The sequence below is a fragment of the Polypterus senegalus genome, chromosome 3, assembly GCF_016835505.1.
Source record: "Polypterus senegalus isolate Bchr_013 chromosome 3, ASM1683550v1, whole genome shotgun sequence".
Taxonomy (NCBI): domain Eukaryota; kingdom Metazoa; phylum Chordata; class Cladistia; order Polypteriformes; family Polypteridae; genus Polypterus; species Polypterus senegalus.
The window spans coordinates 25,512,307-25,536,269 of NC_053156.1; the positions used below are offsets into that span (position 1 = coordinate 25,512,307).

The 23,963-nt window shown below is 43.1% G+C and overlaps 1 protein-coding gene across 2 annotated transcripts in view; it reads left to right on the top strand.

Moving 5' to 3' along the window:
- tespa1 (thymocyte expressed, positive selection associated 1) overlaps positions 1–23,963 on the top strand; it is a 108,782-nt gene that overhangs the window by 36,317 nt on the left and 48,502 nt on the right. For both annotated transcript variants that reach the window (XM_039746817.1, XM_039746818.1), the window contains exons 4-8: positions 13,253–13,305; positions 13,387–13,443; positions 13,532–13,571; positions 19,183–19,254; positions 19,659–19,757. In XM_039746817.1, coding sequence (XP_039602751.1) covers positions 13,253–13,305; positions 13,387–13,443; positions 13,532–13,571; positions 19,183–19,254; positions 19,659–19,757 — 321 coding nt within the window. The remainder of the gene's footprint in view (positions 1–13,252; positions 13,306–13,386; positions 13,444–13,531; positions 13,572–19,182; positions 19,255–19,658; positions 19,758–23,963) is intronic.

Sequence of the window (23,963 nt, forward strand, 5' to 3'; positions counted from 1 at the left end):
ATGGTTGGAGTGTGACAGCAGATCTGTCATGGTGGACATTTGGGGTTGATGCAGTCACATTCTGATGGGACTATCTGTACAAACTGATGGCACCTCCCGTGTCTGAGTGGTCTGCAGAGATGCTAAACGAGCGTCAGGGTGGAGCGACTGAGAACAGAATATCAACCAAAAAATAAAACAAAGTGCATGCTTCTCAGGACCGCCACTCTCGCAGAATGCCTTTGAGATCAAGAGAGAGAAAAAGTGGAAAGCCACAAGGCTATTTTTGGCTCTCGGAAATTTAAAGGAGGCCTCTTCCTCTATGTATGTAAAAAAAAAAAAAAAATACCAAAACAAAATAAAGCTGACAGCAGCTAAAAAAAACATAAACTTGATTGCCAGCATTCAAACGTCACATCTTTAAGAATGGTAGGGATGGGCGTAAGGGGCAAGGAGAAATAAAAACATCAATGAGAGATGAGGCTGACTGAACAGGAGGCCACTTGCTGAATTAAATGTGTGTCAGAGCTAAGGGTGGGCACAATGGACACTTGGGGGCACAGCAGCCAAGAAGAGAGACAACGTGCTAATGAGAGACGTCATGAGGGATCCTTGCAAGCGCAATAACTAAAGACATGGAATGGCAAAAGTGATGCAAACATGGGCGGGAATTAGAGGGGATTGCAGTGGTTGGCACCAGCAGATTGCCAGTAGGGTCCCTCACCATTTTAGAGCTGCCACGTCCCTTTCCAGCTGCTCTCGTCTTCCTTGCACATTCGAAAGCCACGCACCCCCGAGCTTTACTGACGGCGTTAAACTGGCCTAACGTCCCGCGTTGGCATTGCGTTTTTCTTCCCCGTTCTAAGGCTCACTTTACAAAAAGCACCTGAGACCGCAATACACTAATTAATTATTTCATTAAATTCCATCCATCATTAAATGCAGAGTAACAGAGGGCAATTACTGCAAGACAGACACCACACCTGTAGGGGGCGATACTATATGTGTGTGTGTGCCCACCAATAACATCCCACTGCAGAGCCACAGCACCATATGTCACCGCAGGTGTGTGCCAGCAGATATAGGACAGGAAGTCAGGGTTAGGGGCTAGCAGGGTTAGCGTGTAGGGTCAGTTAAGGTTAGGGTTTGGTGTGGTTAGCATGTCAATCATTTTGATTTGATTTTGTACCAAACTGCTGCTCTAGACAAGCAACGACATCACTTCCGCCCTGAAACTGCTGGTGTAGACCTGCAGTGACGTATGGTGCGTACATCTCGTGCCCGCCCTGTGGTGGACAGATGGCCCATCTAGGGTTGTTCACACCCTGTGCTCAATAACACTGAGATCTCAGAGATGGATGTTACATTCAGCATCACACACCACAAAAGGCGCTATACAGAATCAGATTGTGGCAGACAGGTTTGACACAGTCCTCACCTTACAAGCTACAGATGACACTGGCATTTGGTGGGCATTTAAGGAAGATGCCAAGTGAGGACCCGTATGGTGATTGATTCTCGCTCTGCTCACTCTGATGTCCTTATCCTCTTCTTCTTCTTCTGCTACTCTGGGTAGATGCAGTTCACCGTCTTCTCTCGGGACAGTAATGGACACCTTTTTATGAAATGTCTGTCACATGGAATAATAACCTTCAATCTGCAAAAAATAATTTAAAAAAAAAAACATAACAAAGGGAGCAGCTCCTTGAGAAGACCATTTCATTTTGGACAATTTTTTAATCCAAAACTGAACTTTTTTGCAACGCAAATAAACAGGATAACAGGATTCAGTGGTGCTGATGTAATTACAAAGGTTTCTCTAATAATCAATTAGTATTGAAACACGACTGATTAAGTAAGGATAAGCTAAGGGAGCTAAACATTAGGACACTGCAATAAAGGGACGGCTGCTGACATTGGGGCTTTGCATTCATTTGTGAATAATAAATAAAAAATTCAGACGTGAGCATCAGTAGGCGGGCGGCACGGTGGCGCAGTGGTAGCGCTGCTGCCTCGCAGTTAGGAGACCCGGGTTTGCTTCCCGGGTCCTCCCTGTGGAGTTTGCATGTTCTCCCCGTGTCTGTGTGGGTTTCCTCCGGGTGCTCCGGTTTCCTCCCACAATCCAAAGACATGCAGGTTAGGTGGATTGGCGATTCTTAATTGGCCCGTGGGTGTGTTTGTGTGTGTCCTGCGGTGGGTTGGCACCCTGCCCAGGATTGGTTCCTGCCTTGTGCCCTGGGATTGGCTCCAGCAGACCCCTGTGACCCTGTGTTTGGATTCAGCGGGTTAGACAATGGATGGATGGATGGCATCAGTAGGCTTTGCACCCTCGGAACCAAGACATCCAAACTCTTCTCTAATATTTCAGTAATGATTCACCGCTCTGGTCTTTCTGATCATAAAAGAGGTCTTTACGATAGCAATTGATGGGAAGAATTCATAATGAATTGCAGAATTACGGTATTTGAGGGATCCTCTAGAGCTCTGCCACTTTCTCTTGGATGATTCGGCTCATAAACTAATCAGCACATCGTCATCTCATAACGGGCAAGTTTCGAGTTTGGTATTTTTCTGTCCAGCTGTTTCAGCTCAAAGAACTGTGACACAGGCACAGACCCATCATCGAGATAAAGATCTTTTCGGTATCAGGGGGCCCTAAAACATTAAGATCAAAATTTTTGACGTATAGATGAGAGATTATGGTGAGGGACAAAGCAAAACTCAGTCCTTTCAAGCAATCATAGCCATTACACACACTGGTAATGCTTTGCCTCTGTTTTAAAATCAATTGAAAGGCATCTTGATAAAAAAAAAAAATCATTTTCAACAAAAAGCACACACAGGTTCACATTTTTTTGACTGATAGTGTAGACCTTGATGTTATTGTCTGAAGCAATGATTCTTATATTGTATCCAGCAGGGGGCGTTAGCTCCCGGGGAATGAATTCTTTTGTAATTGCGGCATGTGACATAACCTGAAACTATATAGATATGATATTAAAAGGCAATATCCCTCCCTTAGTGATACGGCGGTAAGCAATCACATAGGAGAAATAACTTGGCTTTCTTTAATGACGGATTACGCTGCATAACAGATGAAGGAAGCCATGAGTGGGGAGTGGGGGCCCGATGTGTAGAGTCTGCCATTTTCATCACTGCGTTGGAAGGATGTTCAGGATCGGGTGACAACAACAACAACAACAACATTTATTTATATAGCACATTTTCATACAAACAGTAGCTCAATGTGCTTTACATATTAAAGAATAGAAAAATAAAAGACACAATAAGAAAACAAAAATAAATCAACATTAATTGACATCGAATAAGAGTAAGGTTCAATGGCCAGGGGGGACAGAAAAAACAAAAAAACTCCAGACGGCTGGAGAAAAAATAAAATCTGTAGGGATTCCAGACAATGAGACCGCCCAGTCCCCTCTGGGCATTCTACCTAACATAAATGAAACAGTCCTCTTTGGATTTAGGATTCTCACGGAAGGGCTTGAGGATGATGATGGTCGCGTAGACTTCTGCCTTTTAATCCATCCATCATTGTTGGAGCATCATGAAGCTTTGAGTAGGTAGTGATGGCGCAGGCCACCACCACAAAGAAACCGGAAAAAGAAACAGAAAATAGAGTAGGGGTCAGTACCGATTTTAGAGCCACCATGAATAGTTATTATGAAGAATTGAACATACAGAGTATCAGGATTAAGTTAAAGTGAAGTTATAAAAAGGCCATGTTAAAGTAATGTGTTTTCAGCAGTGTTTTAAAGTGCTCTACTGTATCAGCCTGGCGAATTCCTATTGGCAGGCTATTCCAGATTTTAGGTGCATAGCAGCAGAAGGCCGCCTCACCACTTCTTTTAAGTTTTGTTCTTGGAATTCTAAGGAGACAATCATTTGAAGATCTAAGGTTACGATTTGGAATATAAGGTGTCAGACATTCCGATATATAAGATGGGGCGAGATTATTTAAGGCTTTATAAACCATAAGCAGAATTTTAAAGTCAATCCTGAATGACACAGGTAACCAGTGTAGTGACATCAAAACTGGAGAGATGTGTTCGGATTTTCTTTTCCTAGTTAGGATTCTAGCAGCTGCATTCTGCACTCGTTGCAAACGATTTATGTCTTTTTTGGGTAGTCCTGAGAGGAGTGCGTTACAGTAATCTAGTCGACTGAAAACAAACGCGTGAACTAATTTCTCAGCATCTTTCAATGATATAAGAGGTCTAACTTTTGTTATGTTTCTTAAGTGAAAAAATGCAGTCCTAGTGATCTGATTAATATGTGATTTAAAATTCAGATTACAGTCAACAATCACCCCTAAGTTTTTTACCTCCGTCTTGACTTTTAATCCTAATGTATCCAGTTTATTTCTGATAACCTCATTGTATCCATTATTGCCAATCACTAAGATTTCAGTTTTCTCTTTATTTAACTTGAGAAAGTTACTATTCATCCATTCAGAGATACCAGTCAGACATTCATTGTGTTAGTGAATCAATAGAATCGGGGTCATCAGGTGCTATTGATAAGTACAGCTGTGTGTCATCAGCATAGCTGTGGTAGCTCACGTTGTGCCCTGAGATAATCTGACCTAACGGAAGCATGTACAGGGTGGGCCATTTATATGGATACACCTTAATAAAATGGGAATGGTTGGTGATATTAACTTCCTGCGGTGGGCTGGCGCCCTGCCCATGCTTTGTTTCCTGCCTTGCGTCCTGTGTTGGCTGGGATTGGCTCCAGCAGACCCCCGTGACCCTGTGTTAGGATATGGCAGGTTGGATAATGGATGGATATATATAAATATATAGACACAAATATACATATATGCCAGAGCTGGGTAGAGTAGCCAAAAATTGTACTCAAGTAAGAGTAGCGTTACTTCAAAATAATATTACTCAAGTAGAAGTAAAAAGTAGTCATCCAAAAAATTACTCAAGTAAGAGTAAAAAAGTATTTGGTGAAAAGACTACTCAAGTACTGAGTAACTGTTTGAACATAATAAATGATTTATTTTTTTAGAAATGTAATAAGACAGACAAAAATATAAAATAATGTGCAAATGCTATTTCCAAATAACAAAATAAAAAAATGAGTAAAAATAAATCACATCTTTACAAAATAAAGATGCACAAATAACACAAAGTTCCAAATCTCGGTTTTTCACAACAAAGCTTTTGAAGCGAATACCTACAGCAGGTGACGTGTATGTCTGAACAGTGCAAACCGCTTACAGTGACGAGATGTCCTGTACACTGACAGTATAATACTGCATATGCACAAATAGCACAGCTGATAGTAAATAACATTAGAACAAGGCAGCTTGTGCACGTACAACAAGTCTCACTTTACCGTGACTGTCTGTGTCTGTGCATGTTTGGTTAAAACGCGCTTGTTCTTCACTCAGTGAAGTGATGGTTGGCTCTCATTTTTTATGTACAGTGGAAGCTTGGATTGAGAGTAACATAGTTTGCGAGTGTTTTGCAAGATGAGCTAAAATGTTTAATAAATTTTGACTTGATAAACGAGCGAGGTCTTGTAATACGAGTAGTCCGTATACGCTGTGTCTGCCGAGCATCATGTGATCACAACTGAGCTGATGGTTCTTCTCTCTCTCGACGCGGGATTTTGGGTAATCGTCAGTCGGCGTGCCTCGCTCATATAGTCAACATCCGTATGAATGTATACTGTTTACTACAGCATTGTGACTGTGTGTGTGTGTGCTGTGACGTGTGAGTCCCCATCTTGCACCCCACAACACAAGGCTGAGTCTCAGTACTTTAGCAACACCTTCTTTATTCAGCTTGAAACAGGAACAGCGTGGTTATTTATTGTAGCGGGATCTGCCACTCTCCTATACAGAGACACAGCAGTCAGGCAGGGTCATGCCCAGGTTAGTGACCAAGTAGTACTGTGCCCTGCACATTTATAATGTTCCTTGTATCACCCGTCAACGGCAGGTGCTTATAGCATGACCGCGATCTTTTCGGATTTGCTTTTACAGCAAACTGCTACAGCGCTGGGAGACTGTGATTGCTTTGGGACGCTCTTCTGCGTGTCGTCCCGTTGGGTGAAATCCCACAAGAGTTTAGAAACTCACTCACACCAGCCGTGATTCTTTTCAAAGGTAAAGGGCAGGTTAATTTGTTTTATGTATTTTTACTTTATATTTTGTATTAATCATTTTTATATGAATAGTTTTGGGTTGTGGAACGAATCATCTGAGTTTCCATTATTTCTTATGGGGAAATTTGCTTTGATATACGAGTGCTTTGGATTGCGAGCACGTTTCCGGAACGAATTATGTTCGCAAACCGAGGTTCCACTTGTATTCTTTCTTTCCCTGTCCGCCTTCTTGTTTGGAGTTTGTGCCACTGTGCTGCCAGAGTTTGTGTGTGGTCAAGTGACTGCATGGCTACATCTGATTTGTGAAACGGAGTCTTGTGATTCTTGTTGCTACATCTGATTGGTGAAACGGAGTCTTGTGATTCTTGTTGCTAAGTCTGATTGGTGAAACAGTCATGCAGTAGATCCACAGGCGGCTTCTTTCTGGCAAATATAGCGTATCTAATGGAAAAAAGTAACGATTTGAGTGTTGCCCAATGTAGAGGAGTAAGAGTAGAGCTTCTTCTTCATAAATGTACTCAAGTAAAAGTAAAAAGTATGGTGCAGTAAAACTACTCTTAGAAGTACAATTGTTTTAAAAAGTTACTCAAGTAAATGTAATGGAGTAAATGTAACTTGTTGCTACCCACCTCTGATAAATGCATATATGTATCTCTATATATAATCTTCATTTGGATCTTGATCTTTGTTTGTCCGTGAATGAATTAGAAGAAGAAGCACTAGATGGCAGTAGAGAGACAGCTAAAACATAGGCATTGCATTAAGAATCTCCTCCAGGCTTATACTACTTAAGACTGTAGTACTCCAGTCACACCTCAAAACACAGACATTCAAACTAAACAAATTGTTGTGCTTTAAATTAACTAAAGAGATCTTCATTTAGATCTTGATCTTTGTTTGTCCGCGAATTCCACGCATGCGTAGACCACCTCCCAGTTTAGTACGTTGTTGTTACTCACGGATGTCAACAATGTGCCGGAATAACGAAAGGGGTGGTGGACAGTGTTACGCTGGTTAGCTCCTGAGGCCTGGTTAGAGAATGAGATTGCCAAAGATAAAAGGTACGTGCCTACGTAACATATGAATGAAAGAAACACAGTGAGTAAAATGAATGACAACGTAACAGCACATTCCGGAAATTATTATTGTTACGTTGTAGCCGGCGAGTGCTGCACGTCTCACAGTTGTACCGTGGCTTGCTCACATGTCAGTGAAGTGATCTCTATTTATGCTTTAAAGAGCCTGGATACCTAGGTGTCCCCCTTTTATAACCATTGCTCCGTGTATATTGCCTTACTCTTTGGATTGCCACAAAGCAACCTGCGAGATTAGAGAAAGGTTGAGAAGACATCATGAAAGGAAATGACAGCGTCGTGAAAACGAGACGGACTGTGAACGGACAGAAGCAGAAATGCTCCCACACCACCACATAATTACTATTCGGGCAGTGATTCTGAGTAGGCCGTTCCTATCAAATCAATGTCCAAGGGTTTTCTTTTGTAATTTTGTTTCCCTTATAAAAAATCATAATGCTGTGCGACGAAGGGCCCAGTTCACGACTGGCAGCCACGTTTAAATAGGGAGCCCTTCACAGACAACTTTAACACGCGCAACATAGTTGGGCGCACATGGCTAGTATGTATATATATATATATATATTGTGATGAGTGGCTACAGACATTACCTGGCTGGGACATCAACTGCAAGGAAGGACCGGAGGAGAGAGCATCGGCAGTGCAATACCTTCCCTGGGACACTAGAGGGCAGCTCTCCTGGGTGGCTGAAGCACCATGGATTCCCGCAGGGCTGGCTGGGAGTTGGAGTGTGGCACAACCCTACTGGGTTCCATTGAGGCTGCCAGGGGGAGCTGCAGAGTCCTACACTGGGCTCTCACCACACGTAGAGGTGATCCCAGGTCCAATTAATGAGCCACCTTGAGCACTCCCAGGGCCATCACAAAAAGATCCGCCTCACTCCATTTGGAGAGTCAGAGTCGGGAGGAAGAGGACGAAGCTTCCGAGGGAGAAGTAGAGGCGGAAGGACTGGGAAATGACAACTGAAGAAAGGACTGTGTTGTGTTGTGGTGCTGTATGGACTGTGCTGTACGCTTCCCCACCTGTAAATAAATGTGTGTTGTGTGGCCATTCATGTCTCTACCCATCTGTGTCAGGTTACGTGCCCCAGTATTCCACAATATATAGATTGTGAGAGTGCCCGTGTGTTTGCCCCGTGATGGACTGGCACCTCCTGCCTTATGCCTGATGATTGCTGGGTTAGGCTCCAGCTGCCCTGTATAAGTGGTTTAGGACAACTACCCTGAGCGACTCACTTCACCGGTCTGTGCTCTAATTGGAAAATCAAAAGAAATTAAACCAATTGTGTCATAAATGTTAAAAGTCACTTTAGATAAAGGCATCGGCCGAATAATAATAATTCTAAAGTTCAACAGGCGTTACCTTTAAAACATGAACTGAGCAGACAGCCATTACTAATCAAGGAGAAAAACACAAATAAAAGAGAAGAAGTGAGCGGCATTGTTATAACATACAGGGTTTGGGGGTTTGGGTGTGAGGTAGACGGATTTGGGAAGTGAAGTGTGTGGAATTGGGGGCAGCACCTCAATGGGAGAACAGTGCTGAGTGTCACAGGGGCAGCCCCCTCTGGTCGCTGCTTCTCCATCCTATTCTTGTGCTACTTCTGCTTCCTTTTTCAGCGAGCTTTGTCTTCTCACTTCTAAAGTTCACTTGACAAAAGGTACTTAGCAGCAGCCAAATGAGTCCATGCTAACAGCTACGGATTAAATGTCATCTGTTTTTTAAACTGCGTTTTCCTGGTTGGGGTCACAGAGGTAAATCATTGCCAACAGAATCCAGGCCTGTAGGGGGTGCCAGTCCATTGTAGACACTGCCACTCGGGGTGCCCACATGAAACACGGCAGGTGAGCCGATCTGCCAGGGGGAACTTAAGTAGACAACAGCGACCAGTTTAGGAAATCGTCACCTTAGACTTCTGCTACCATCAGGCACCAGCGATACTCCATGTCACCTGTCACTTTTACTAGCAGAAGAAGTGATAAATGACAATGTCCTGCAATGGACACTGGACTCGTAAAACAGCAGAAAACACACCAAAGCCACATAGAACTGAATGATGGGGTGTATTGCCTGTGGGGGCACAATTCAAAATGCCAACTATGAGTTATTGTCACATCTAAATGTTTTATAATGTAATGATAAAAAGTCAAAGAAAATGGTCTACATGGCTCACAAAAAAAAACTCTGGTGGTCCACTGATCATCACCTTCATTACCTGCTTTCACAAAAAGACACACGGGCACTGATAAGGGCATGAGGACAAAACAATGGCCTGCTGATCTTCATATTATATAGTGCCTTTGATAACAGACAGATAGATAGATAGATAGATAGATAGATAGATAGATAGATAGATAGATAGATAGATAGATATGAAAGGCACTATATAATAGATAGATAGATAGATAGATAGATAGATAGATAGATAGATGTGAAAGGCACTATATGATAGATAGATAGATAGATAGATAGATAGATAGAAGGCACTATATAATAGATAGATAGATAGATAGATAGATAGATAGATAGATAGATAGATAGATAGATAGATAGATAGATAGATAGATAGATAGATATGAAAGGCACTATACAGATAGATAGATAGATAGATAGATAGATAGATAGATAGATAGATAGATGTGAAAGGCAGGAGTACCCAGCGAGAAGAAGCACCAACAACAGGAGAATGGGAAGTGAGAATGGAAGGTGGAGGTTGCGTCTTTTAATGGCTTTTCCAGCTGAAGGGTATTTCCCAGCCCTTTCTTTCTTTCCAACAATGACATTTACTTCTAAGACACATTTTATTGCACAGAGAGTAGCTCTTCAAAGTGTTTTACAAAATGACATACAAATAAAAAAACAAGTCAAATTAGGCAAGTACAATACACAATAATGAGTAAGTAATAATAAGGAAATCAACCTTTATGGATTTAGATAAAGCATTTGACTCATTTGATCAAACTGCCCTGTGGGACATCCTGAAACTTTGTGGGATTCCCCATGAAGTTAGTACACTGGTACTGTGAGTGCTGTGCAGAGTGGAGTCAGAACCTCTGTGTTTTTCCCCAGTTGATTCTGTGGTTCGTCAGGGGTCTGTTTTTGCTCCTATTCTGTTTAATGATTGCATGGACTGGGTGTTGGGCAGGGTTGTGGGGTCCAGTGGCTGTGGGTCATCTGTTGGTGAAGAAAGATTCAAGGATCTTGACTTTGCTGACCTTGCTGTGATCTTCGTGGAGTCAATGGAGGCTCTGATCAGGGCTCTCGAGAGACTGAGTAAGGAGTTTGAGTGTCTGGGCTTGCTAGTGTCCTGGTAAAAACCAAGAAGAAGACTGTACTCCTTCAGTACTGTGTCTCTTGGGAGAATCCTTGGGTATCACTGGTTTGACTTTGTGTCGAATGAGCAGTTTCTCATGGAGTCCTAAATGAGGCACATTACCTGCGATGTGAGGGAGTGTCACGCCACGTGGCACGATTTCCCAAGGGTGATCTGGCTCATTGCTTACGACCCAAGTGGCTGGACCAGGCCAAGGGGACGCCCACATAACACCTGGCAGAAGCAGACAGAGGGTCATTTCTAGAGGGTGCGACTGGACCGCATGTCTGTCTGAAGGGGTTGTCAAAGAAGATCCCAAGCTGTTTCGTTGTGCGGTGGGCATGGCGACGTGCTTTACCAGTGCATGCTCCCCAACCTGACCTGACCTACTGTACATCACATTGACATATAATTAGTAGAACAGTTTCTTTTAGCAGAGTTTCTGCCAACCACTCCACCATGCAGGCAAGAATAGCATAGCTGTACACTATTAACCCCTAAAGCCACTGGCAGAGGGGTGCGTGCCTCGCCTCTCCAGATAAAGTGAGCACCGCTTTGTTCTCTCTTTACAAAGATAATAGAACATTGTTTTCTAAGTTGCATTCCAAACATAATCACTGACAAAGGTGCTCTATAAATTAAAAGCAGTCACTCGGTGAAATTTGAACCCGCTAAGCTTGTGACGTCACACCCCATGCGTTTGTCTTTTCTGTTCCCCTTTCATCTCTTAACCCACTTCTGCCTCCTTTCTCCGCCCCATCGCGGCTCTTTTTAATCCGCACTTAATCCTTTGGTAACCACCTGAAAGAGCACAAAAGAACCAAACACGTAGTAACAGCACATGAAGGCCATTTCATTCAGCTTTTTGCCTGCCATCGGCACAGCTCTGCTTTCACACACACTCACCAGCCACTTTATTAGGTACGCCTGTTCAACTCTAATCAGCCAATCACAAGGCAGCAACTCAATGCTTTTCAGCCTGTAGACGTTGTCAAGGCGACCTACTGAAGTTCAAACCGACCATCATAATGTTGGAGAAAGGTGACTGAAGTGACTTTGAACGTGCCATGGGTGTTGGTGCCAGACAGACTGGGATTTTCACGCACAACCATCTCTAGAGTTTAAAGAGAAGAAAAAGGGAAAATAGCCAGTAAGTGGCAGTTCTGTGGGCAAAAATGCCTTGTTGATGTCAGAGGGCAGAGGAGAATGGGCAGACTGGTCTGAGGTGATAGAAAGGCAACAGTAACTCAAATATGCTCTCATTACAACTGAGGTGTGCAGAAGAGCATCTCGGAACACACAACACGTCGAGCCTTGAAGCAGGTGGGCTACAGAAGCAGGAGACCACACCAGGTGACACTCCTGTCAGCTAAGAACAGGCAACTGAGGATACAATTCACACAGACTCACCAAAATTGACAAAAGGTGATTGGAAGTACGTTTCCTGGTCTGATGAGTCTTGATTTCTGCTGCCACACTTGGATAGAAGGGTCAGAAAGCATGGATCCATCCCGCCTTGTATCAGCGGTTCTGGCTGGTAGTGGTGGTGTAATAGTGTGAAGGGTATTTTCTTGGCACACTTTGGGCCCCTTAGTGCCAACTGAGCATCATTTAAATGCCACAGTCTACCTGAGTATTGTTGCTGCCCATGTCCATCCCTTTATGACTGCCATCTTCTAATGGCTCCTTCCAGCAGGATAATATGCCACGTCACAAAGCTCAAATCATCTCAAACTGGTTTTGTGAACATGACAATGAGTTCACTGGACTCAAATGGCCTCCAGAGTCACCAGATCTGAATCCAATAGAGCACCTTTGGGATGTCGTGGAACAGGAGATTCGCATTAAGGATGAGCAGCTGACAAATCTGCAGTAACTGGGTGATGCTGTCATGTAAAATGGACCAAAATCCCTGAGAAATGCTTCCAGTACCTTGTTGAGTCTGTGCCATGAAGAATTACGGCAGTTCTGAAGGTCAAATAGGGTCCAACCCAGTGTACCTAATAAAGTGGCCAGTGAGTATAAAAGCTCCTAATCGTCACATCTCAACATCCCCAAAGGTGTGCAGGTTAGGCTGACTGGCAATCCCAAATTGATTCTGGGTGCATGTGTGTAAATGGGCCTTGTGATGGACTGGCACCCTGTCCGGGGGCTGCTTGCCCCCAGTGCTGCAAAGGATGGTCTAACCCACCCTGAACTGGTTTGAAGATGTTGCTTTTTTCAATCCCCTTTTTGTTGAAATGAAGGAGTGAGCCCTCCAGGGGGTGCCATTCCATCACGATAAGTTATGAAGGCTCCAGTTTGGCCAATGGTCGCGATGCCCAGTGCTGCTGGCGTAAGCACCAGAACCCTACACATCCATCCATCCTTCTAAGGACACAAATGTGTGCAGCCACCAAAATGTATTTCCAACAGCTTGTTTCCCTGAGCACTAGCAAGTTTTCAGAGCAAACCCCAAGTCCCCCCAACCAGTTACTGTTACCCTTTACATGACACCACTCATAAAAAGACATTTCATGAAAATCGATGAAGGTTTGAAAAGCAGCAGACTGGTATGCAGAATGAGGGTATGATACCATTCATCCATCAATCCCACTCATTCAGGGTCTTGGGGGTATAAGCTGAGGTTTAGGTTTAAATGGGCACTGGAGAGGAGATCTCTTCATATGGAAACCCTCAAGGCGGTGTGCTCATGCAGATTAAACTGCTTCTGTTTCTTTTCCTGCAGCTCCAGGGTGTCCAGAGACCTCTTTCCAGAAGATTTAAAGCGCCTTTCTGTCGGTAAGTGGTGGCCAGTTTATTAATTTCTTGTTATCTTTGGTAAGTTGTTTCTGCTCCACTGAAATGCTCTTTTGCCCTCAGAATCATTCTCAACCCTGGGAGCGAGCTGGGAAGACAACTTCAGCCTTGGCGCAGAAGGTAAGGTGCCCCACCATACCCCACGACTCAGGGGCTGCAAACAACAGGCGCCCAGTTATTACATTTGTTTTGCTTGTTTTTCTTACAGCCACTGATCTCCTGAACAATCAAGATGTCCACACATCAAGGTGAGATGCTGGGGTGGGCTTGATATTGTTGGATATCTGCTGCTCTGGTCAGGTCAGGTTGGGGAGCACCCACCACACGACGAAACAGCTCGGGATCCTGGTTGGCAGCCCCCCAGGCAGACGCGCGGTCCAGTCCCACCCTCCAGAAATGACCCTCTATCTGCTGTAGTCAGGTGTTACGTGGTTGTCCCCTTGGCCTGGTATAGCCACTTGGGCCCTCAGCAATGAGCCGGATCACCCTCGGGTAAATGCGCCACAAGGCCGTAGTGCCGTAACCAACGCTCCCTCACAATGCGGGTAATGTGCCTCATTCAAGACTCCATGAGTAACACAAAGTGAAACCAGCGGCACACAAGGATTCTCTGAAGAGACACAGCACTGAAGAGGTCCAGTCTGCGGTACCCAGCTGCTGTTCTGGAGAGCCAGAGGCTGACTGTGAAGCAGGCTAATGCTGAATGGCTGTCCTGCAACAAGACGTCTGATGTGACTCCAGAGACCCCAACAATATGAGATCACAAGGACAATGGATAGGGAATGTTGGGCACGTAACCGGAGTGCTGTCCCAGTGCCTGCTCCACAACCTGACCTGATCTGACTGGACTTTCTACTGCCCTACTTGGTTACTTATTCCTTTTGTCTAAGGATGAAGAAAAACATTCTAATGTGTGAATTTTACCGTTGAGAAGTTTCCAACTGTATTTCCATGTTCTTCCTGAAGATCTCATTTAACAAGAACAGCTGGTCACCGCTGTCCTGAAACACTTCAATCATGTCACCACTTAACACTAGAATTACAAGAGCCTACGAAAAAACTTGTAAATCTGGCCCACCTTAAATCGCTTCTTAAAACCGTTCTCACCTCTCCGCCAGCGTCTTTTGTCATCTAAATGTGCTGATAAAAGAAAAGCTGCAAGTAGCCGGCTATTCCATCCCCCCACCAACTTAGAACGTGCACAAACTTCTCCCAGCTCACGCCTTGATTGATTTTCTGGGAGTGAAGTGGAGTTTTAGAGTGGAAATAATAGATCGTTGTTTGGAACACACGCATTTCATGTCTGTTCTGTTTCTACAGTAATCTGTGTAAACACATTGCTAACACAGAAACGTTTTTTATATTCTAGTAGTAGATGACAAAATGTAGGCATAAACTATATAATGTATGAAGCCTGAAGTCCAAATATCAAAGAAACATTTTCACAGAAGGTACAAATCTAACACAACAATTGCGCTTTTATTCAAAAATAGAACTTTAGAAAGAAAAAGCTGCCTTAACATGCGACATTGACAGCCATGTATTATGACTGCCTCTGTGGTGCAATAGAATCAGTTCCTACCTGGGAATCAAAAGGTCATGAGTTCGATTTTCCACCTCTCCATTTTTAGAAGTAAACTGCTCTTAGTCTTACTATTTTAGAATAAAAACATACATTTGATTTCAGTCTGTAACAGCCGGTGTAATTTATGATACTTGTAAAGGTTAGCTTTGTTTTTTTTTTTTTAGTCAGTTTTATTATCTTGACCGCGTTCACGAGCCCAAACACACCCCACCACCGCATCTGACGCTGCTGTTTTCACATAGACGCGCTATAACAGAGGTAAACTCATCTCCCTTCTACATCGGAGCAAGAATGCACATACCATCGCTTGCACACTAAAGTGTCAGCAGGCACTTTTCGTGGCATTACACACATTTTTGAGCATGCCCTCTGCACACTACTTGTGACTTTAGGCTTTAGGAAGTAAGTAAATAAATAAAGGTAAATCGCGTCATAAAATGATTTCTTCAAAACGTCACATATATTTGTCTCTTTATTTTTAAAATGTGCGTTGATCACCGCCAGCATGTTGTAGCACACAGCATCTGGCCACCTGCATGTTCTTGCGCGCACTGAATAAGAGACAAATATACAGTCTGACTGAGAGAATCAAACAGAAAAAAAGCAAACATTTAGAAATGCCATACTTTTACAGCTGATCGGACGCTGTTTGTTTTCAAATAATATTGCATTTGTGCGATGATGTTTTCACATATATTGTCTCTTTCTTTCAGGTGTGTAATAGAAACCACAGCATAGAGAGAAATACAATATTATTTGAAAACAAACAGCGTCCGATCAGCAGTTTCTAAATGTTGGCATTTCTAAATGTTTGCTTTTTTTCAGTCTGATTCTCTCAGTCAGACTGTATATTTGTCTCTTATTCAGTGCGCGCAAGAACATGCAGGTGGCCAGATGCTGTGTGCTACAACATGCTGGCGGTGATCAACGCACATTTTAAAAAAAGAAAGAGACAAATATATGTGACGTTTTGAAGAAATCATTTTATGACACGATTTACCTTTATTTATTTACTTACTTCCTAAAGCCTAAAGTCACAAGTAGTGTGCAGAGGGCATGCTCAAAAATGTGTGTAATGCCACGAAAAGTGCCTGCTGACACTTTAGTATGCAAGCGATGGTATGTGCATTCTTGCTCCGATGTAGAAGGGAGCGGAGTTTACCTCTGTTACAGCGCATCTATGTGAAAACAGCAGCGTCAGATGCGGTGGTGGGGTGTGTTTGAGCTCGTGAACGCGGCCGAGATAATAAAACTGAATAAAAAAAAAACAAAGCTAACCTTTACAAGTATCATAAATTACACCGGCTGTTACAGACTGAAATCAAATGTATGTTTTTATTCTAAAATAGTAAGACTAAGAGCAGTTTACTTCTCAAAACGGAAAGGTGCAGGATCAAACTCACGACCTTTTGATTCCCAGTCGCCAGCTGATTCTATTGCGCCACAGAAGCAGTCAGAATAAACACGTGTCAATGTCGCATGTTAAGGAGGCTTTTTGTTTCTGCAGTTATATTTTTGAATAAAAGCGCAATTGTTGTGTTAGATTTGTACTTTCTCAATCAATCAATCAATCAACATTTATTTATATAGCACATATTCATACAAAAAAATGTAGCTCAAAGTGCTTTACAAAATGAATAGAAAAATAGAAGACACAATAAAAAATAAATATAAGTCAACATTAATTAACATAGAATAAGTAAGGTCCGTTGGCCAGGGTGGACAGAAAAAACAAAAAAAACTCCAAAAGCTGGAGAAAAAAAATAAAATCTGTAGGGGTTCCAGACCACGAGACCGCCCAGTCCCTCTGGGCAATCTACCTAACATAAGTCAAACAGTCCTCTTTGTATTTAGGGTTTTCATGGAAGGACCTGATGATGATGGTCACGTAGACTTCTGGCTTTCAGTCCATCAATGTTGGTGCATCATGATGCTTTGAGTAGGTGGAGGTGGCGCAGGCCGCCACCACAAAGAAACCGGAAAAAGAAACAGAAGAGAGAGTTGGGGTCAGTACAGATTTTAGAGCCACTATGAATAGTTATTGTGATGAACTGAACATACAGAGTGTCAGGATTAAGTTAAAGTGAAGTTATAAAAAGGCCATTGTAAAGTAATGTGTTTTCAGCAGTGTTTTAAAGTGCTCTACTGTATTAGCCTGGCGAATTCCTATTGGCAGGCTATTCCAGATTTTAGGTGCATAGCAGCAGAAGGCCGCCTCACCACTTCTTTTAAGTTTTGTTCTTGGAATTCTAAGGAGACACTCATTTAAGGATCTGAGGTTACGATTTGGAATATAAGGTGTCAGGCATTGCGATATATAAGATGGAGCGAGATTATTTAAGGCTTTATAAACCATAAGCAGTATTTTAAAGTCAATCCTGAATGACACAGGCAACCAGTGTAGTGACATCAAAACTGGAGAGATGTGCTCGGATTTTCTTTTCCCAGTTAGGATTCTAGCAGCTGCATTCTGCACTTGTTGCAAGTGATTTATGTCTTTTTTGGGTAGTCCTGAGAGGAGTGCGTTACAGTAATCTAGTCTACTGAAAACAAATGCGTGAACTAATTTCTCAGCATCTTTCAGTGATATAAGAGGTCAAACTTTTGCTATGTTTCTTAAGTGAAAAAATGCTGTCCTAGTGATCTGATGAATATGCGATTTAAAATTCAGATTACAGTCAACAGTCACCCCTAAGTTTTTTACTTCTGTCTTAACTTTTAATCCTAGTGCATCAAGTTTATTTCTGATAACCTCATTGTATCCATTATTGCCAATTACTAAGATTTCAGTTTTCTCTTTATTTAGTTTGAGAAAATTACTATTCATCCATTCAGAAATACAAGTAAGACATTGTGTTAGTGTATCGAGAGAATCAGGGTCATCAGGTGCTATTGATAAGTACAGCTGTGTGTCATCAGCATAGCTGTGGTAACTCACGTTGTGCTCTGAGATAATCTGACCTAACGGAAGCATGTAGATTGAGAAGAGCAGCGGACCCAGGATAGAGCCTTGTGGAACACCATACAAAATATCATGTGTCTTTGAGATGTGATTACCACAACTCACAAAGAATTTTCCACCTGCCAGGTAGGATTCAAACCAATTTAAGACACTGCCAGAGAGGCCCACCCATTGACTAAGGCGATTTCTAAGAATGTTGTGATCAATGGTGTCAAATGCAGCACTCAGATCTAAGAGGATGAGAATAGATAAATGGCCTCTGTCTGCGTTTACCCGCAAGTCATTTACTACTTTAACGAGTGCAGTTTCTGTGCTGTGATTTGTTCTGAAACCTGACTGAAATTTATCAAGATATTTTCTGTGAAAATGTTTCTTTGATATTTGGACTTCTGGCTTCATACATTATACATGTATAGTTTATGCCTACATTTTGTCATCTACTACTAGAATATAAAAAACGTTTCTGTTTTAACAATGTGTTTACACAGATTACTGTAGAAACAGAACAGACATGAAATGCGTGTGTTCCAAACAACAATCTATTATTTCCACTCTAAAACTCCACTTCACTCCCAGAAAATCAATCAAGGCGTGAGCTGGGAGAAGTTTGTGCACGTTCTAAGTCGGTGGGGGGATGGAATAGCCGGCTACTTGCAGCTTTTCTTTTATCAGCACATTTAGATGACAAAAGACGCTGGCGGAGAGGTGAGAACGGTTTTAAGAAGCGATTTAAGGTGGGCCAGATTTACAAGTTTTTTCGTAGGCTCTTGTAATTCTAGTGTTAATCTTCATTTGCCTGAAGTTTAAACTCTTCCCTGCTTGCTCCCTCTCCATGGTCCTGAATCAGCCCACTCACTCTCTTCAGGACTTTCTCTAGTGCTGCTATGTCTTTTTTTGTAATATGGTGACCCAAAGTGTATAAAGTACTCCTGATGGGGTCTCGCCAGTGCCTTATGAAGATTAAACATAATCTCCTTTGGGTTGCAGCGCACTATAAGTAGCCTTCTGTATCACTTTAATACACCGTGGAGGGTAAACAACCCACCACAACTCCTCAGCCCTAGTCATAAAGTGTGCTTTAAGTTTCAGATCCCCTAATTTGTATTAAAATGTAACTTTTTTTACATGCTCTGTGTAATGTTTTAAAATGTAATCTGAGTAAATTTCATTTAACATCACCTAAAGAAGAACCTTCAGAAGGCCAGAATACAATTGAAGAGTGAATTACAGAAGTAGTTGAAAATAGCAATTATTAGATTAGTAGGCCACATCAATGTCTCACCCTACCTTTGTTCTGCTCTTTTCTTCACAGCCATTGTTCTTTACTTCCTCCTCCAAGATCTCGACTTAGAGACAGCATTGACGAAGAGAAAACCCTACCAGGGTAAATACATTTCCATAACTAATAAGCCAGAATTGCTCATTAGGTAAATGTCAGTGTGGTCTGCTTGCTCCATCCTCAAGCCCCTGACCAGCTCCTCCATTTTGCCAACAAAGCAAATCAAAACTTGGTCAGCCATCGCATTGTTAGTTTGGTGATGAGGCCTACGATGGTGGTGTCATCAGCAAGTTTAACAATGGATGGAGCTGCTGAAGGGTTTGTATAAGGAATCCTAACATGGGGTCGGTCACACTACAATGCAGATGCTGCCAGTCCACACATGCTGGAGTCTGCTAGTCAGTTAGTCCAATTGTAGACAGTGGTGTTGGCGTCCAATCTACGAGTGTGGTGATTAGCTTTGCTGGCAGGGGCCACCCACTCTCATCACAATATGCTGTCCCTCTCAGTCTGCAGGAAAGAATGATGTACCTGAAGCCAATGGCACAACTTGGGCACAGCATGGCTTCCAGTGGCTTGACATGGGCAACCAACAACACGATCCCGAGGTAGGCTCGGCGCGTCGGGCTTTCACTTTGACACAATTACTTTGTTAACTCTTGCCTTAAATGTCACGATCAATGGAGTGTTATGTTTAAGATTCACAGACTTGTAATTAATTCTTCATTAAAACTATGATGGGATGTAAATAAGGGGACAGTTCACTGTGTGGCCACACATTGTCCGACATTCTAGATATACTTCCAGGAGGTCAATGGCTCAATTGTAAAGCATGGGGTTGTGATCATTTATATAGTCAGACCCTTCTTCTTTCTCTTCAGCTTGTCCCACTTCTATGTGGGGTCGATGTTCTTGATCAATCTTCTCCATTCAGGTTGGTCCTGCACCTCCTTACCAGTCATACCCTTTTTCCTTCACATCTTCCTTAACTTTATCCATCTACCTCTGCTTTGGCCTCCAGCACTTTCTTCTGCCCTGCACTTCCATTCCCATCACTTTTTTGCCCACATATTCTTTGTTTCTCCTCATCACATGCCCATTCCACCTCAACCTACTTTCCTGTCCTTTCTTAGATCTCTCCCACTCTTGTTGTCCCTCTGATTGTCTCATTTCTTATTCTGTCCTTTTTTGTATATCCACACATCCACCTCAACATTCTCATGTCTGCAACATCTCACTTCTTCTCCTGCTGTGCCACCTTTACTGTCCATGTCTCAGCTCCATGCATCACTTCTGGCCTTACCACTGTCATAATAACCTCCCCTGTAACCTTCTCCTTAATTCTTTGATCCCACAATACTTCCGAGACCTTCTTACAATTATTCATCCACACTGCACTCTATGGGTTATCCCTGTCTTTAGTTTACCACCTTGGGCTACCACTGATCCTTGATATTTAAACGTATCCACTCTTTTCATGAGCACCCCCTGCAGGATCACCTCTGAATCCTGATCACCATTGTCCACCATTGTATTCTGTCTTCTTAACCCTGTTTATCTTCAAACCTCCATCTTCTAAAGCCCTTCTCCATTCATCCAACTTCCTCTCCACTTTCTCCTTCCTGGTGCTACACAACACAACAATAGAATTGGTCTTTTACCCCATGACTCAACACATCCATAACCAGATCACAGAAGTAAGGACATGTGATGCTGACCTCCTCAAACTGGGGTCTTGTCTGTTACCCCAACACTGCTTTTAACCCTGAGTCCTCACTCCCTCAGACATATCCTGAGCAGTCCTCCCACAATTCTCTGGCCCTCTTTTCTCTCTCTCATGCACCTCTGGACCTCTTGAAGTGACACTCGATCCATAAACTCCATCTGCAAACCTTCCTGTTTATGTGGTAAGATGCTGCCAGCCTAACATCCACAGCCAACACTGAACAAACTTTTCAACGTTTCCTATTGAATTGTTTTCTTCTAATTGCTGAAACTTCAGGTGTCATGGTAGTGCAGTGGACTGTTGATTGGACGTTCATTTTTTGGGGCCTCATGTATAAAGCTGTGCGTAGAATTCGCACTAAAACACGGCGTATGGACAAAAGTGGAAATGTGCAAGATTTTACAGCAGGTTTAGTTTTTATACATCGCAATGGGAGACTGGAAACAGGCGTACGCAACATTTTTGAGCGTACGCACCATTTATATATGAGACCCCTGGTCTTAATTGCCTTCTGTGTGGATTGTGACCTCACAGGGGCACCAGAGAGCCCCAAACCACAGACATGATAGCTGACCAGACATTGAATGAATAAAAAAAGTAGTTTTACTCCACCAAAGGCCGTTCTACAATGACCACTCCAGTAACAGGCCACAAATGCAGTAAATCACAATTATTTTTCCTCCTTCTCTCCTTCATTGAGAGGTGCCCACTGATTCAATGTAAAGTAGTTAGTGTACAGCTTGCATAACAGTGTAAATTTGCTGTCCCCTCAAAATAATTTAACACACAGCCATTAATTTCTAAACCGCTGGCAACAAAAGTGAGTACACCCCTAGGTGAAAAATGTCCAAATTGTGCCCAAAGTGTCGATGTTTTGTATGGCCACTGTTATTTTCCAGCACTGCCTTAACTCTCTTGGGCATGGAGTTCACTAGAGCTTCACAGGTTGCCACTGGAATCCTCTTCCACTCCTCCATGACGACCTCACAGAGCTGGTGGATATTAGAGACCTTACACTCCTCCACCTTCTGTTTGAGGATGTCCCACAGATGCTCAATAGGGTTTAGGTCATGAGACATGCTTGGCCAGTCCAGCACCTTTCCCCTCAGTGGTCGTCTTGGAGGTGTGTTTGGGGTCGTTGTCATGTTGGAATTCTGCCCTGCGGCCCAGTTTCCAAAGGGAGGGGATCATGCTCTGCTTCAGTATGTCACAGTACATGTTGGCATTCATGGTTCCCTCAATGAACAGTAGCTCCCCAGTGCCAGCAGCACTCATGCACCCCCAAACCATGACACTCCCACCACCATGCTTGACTGTAGGCAAGACACACTGGTCTTTGTACTCCTCACATGGTTGCCGCCACACACGCTTGACACCATCTGAACCAAATAAGTTTATCTTGGTCTCATCAGACCACAGGACATGGTTCCAGTAATCCATGTCCTTAGTCTGCTTGTCTTCAGCAAACTGTTTACAGGCTTTCTTGTGCACCATCTTGAGGTTTGCTTCTGGGACGACAGCCATGCAGACCAATTTGATACAGTGTGCTGCGGCGTATGGTCTGAGCACTGGCAGGCTGACCCCCCACCCCTTCAACCTCTGCAGCAATGCTGGCAGCACTCATATGTCTATTTTCAAAAGACAAGATCTGGATATGAAGCTCAGCACGTGCACTCAACTTCTTTGGTGACCATGGAGAGGCCTGTTCTGAGTGGAACCTGTCCTGTTAAACCTGACGTTGTCTGGTCTTGGCCACCGTGCTGAAGCTCAGTTTCAGGGTGTTGGCAATCTTCTTATAGTCTACGCCATCTTTATGTAGAGCAACAATTCTTTTTTTCAGATCTTCAGGCAGTTCTCTGCCATGAGGTGCCATGTTGAACTTCCAGTGACCAGTATGAGAGAGTGTGAGAGAGATAACACCAAATTTAACACACCTGCTCCCCAGTCACACCTGAGACCTTGAAACACTAATGAGTCACATGACACCGGGAAGGGACAATGGCTAATTGGGCACAATTTGGACATTTTTCACTTAGGGGTGTACTCACTTTTGTTGCCAGCGGTTTAGACATTAATGGCTGTGTGTTGAGTTATTTTGAGAGGACATCAAATTTACACTGTTATACAAGCTGTACACTGACTACTTTACATTGTATCATTGTGTCATATATTCAGTGTTGTCCCATGAAAAGATGTAATAAAACATTTACAAAAATGTGAGGGGTGTACTCACTTTTGTGAGATATTGTAATTTGACGTATCATTTTTAGCAGTTCTGTCACGCATGCACACAATATCTTTCTATCACTAAAAAGGTTGCTTCATTTAACCGTGAGTTATCAAGATAAGGCAAATGACATGCATCTTAAAGTCTATACGGGCCTGAATCCTGACTCTCGGTGCAGGCCCGCAGGCTTTCTGTGTATGAGGTAATTGTGTCTCTCTTTCTATAAGTAAAGCCTTATCAGAGTTGGTAGAGAGGACAGCAAAGACTTCTGATCAGGCAGGCGCAGTCAGGACTCTACAAAACCCAAACACGCCAGGACTGCACAGCACCTGTCCCGTCACTTAGAGCACGACACACATTGGGTTTGCTTGTTATCTTTAGCACCATCCAGAGGTAAAAGGACTGCACTGCAACTGCCTAAGAAATTCAAAATCGGCTTTGTGTTTCAAAGAGCTGAACTGAAGCCACAAGAAGTAAGTAAATATCGCCAGGTCAGCTTTCACCTGGATGATGCTACATCCTCCATCCATCCATTTTCTTCTTATATTTTAGAGAATAAAATATACCAGCTGCAAAATGTGAATCAGAGATGTCATTGTACAGTAATACATTGTGGAAACCAGGGGCACTAGAGCCAGCCGGCCCAAGCCCGACACAGACAGACAGAGACACAAGTTTGCCACAAAACACACGTTTTTTTCACGTGGGAAGCGCTTTTCTTGCTCCCCACAGCAGCACAACACATAGAAACAGCACCAAAGCCCAGTCCTTTTCTTCTCTCCCGGCGAGCTTCGTCCACCTCCTCCCGACTCCAGCTCCTCAACTAGTGGCGTGGCAGCTCTTTTTATAATGTGCTGGAAG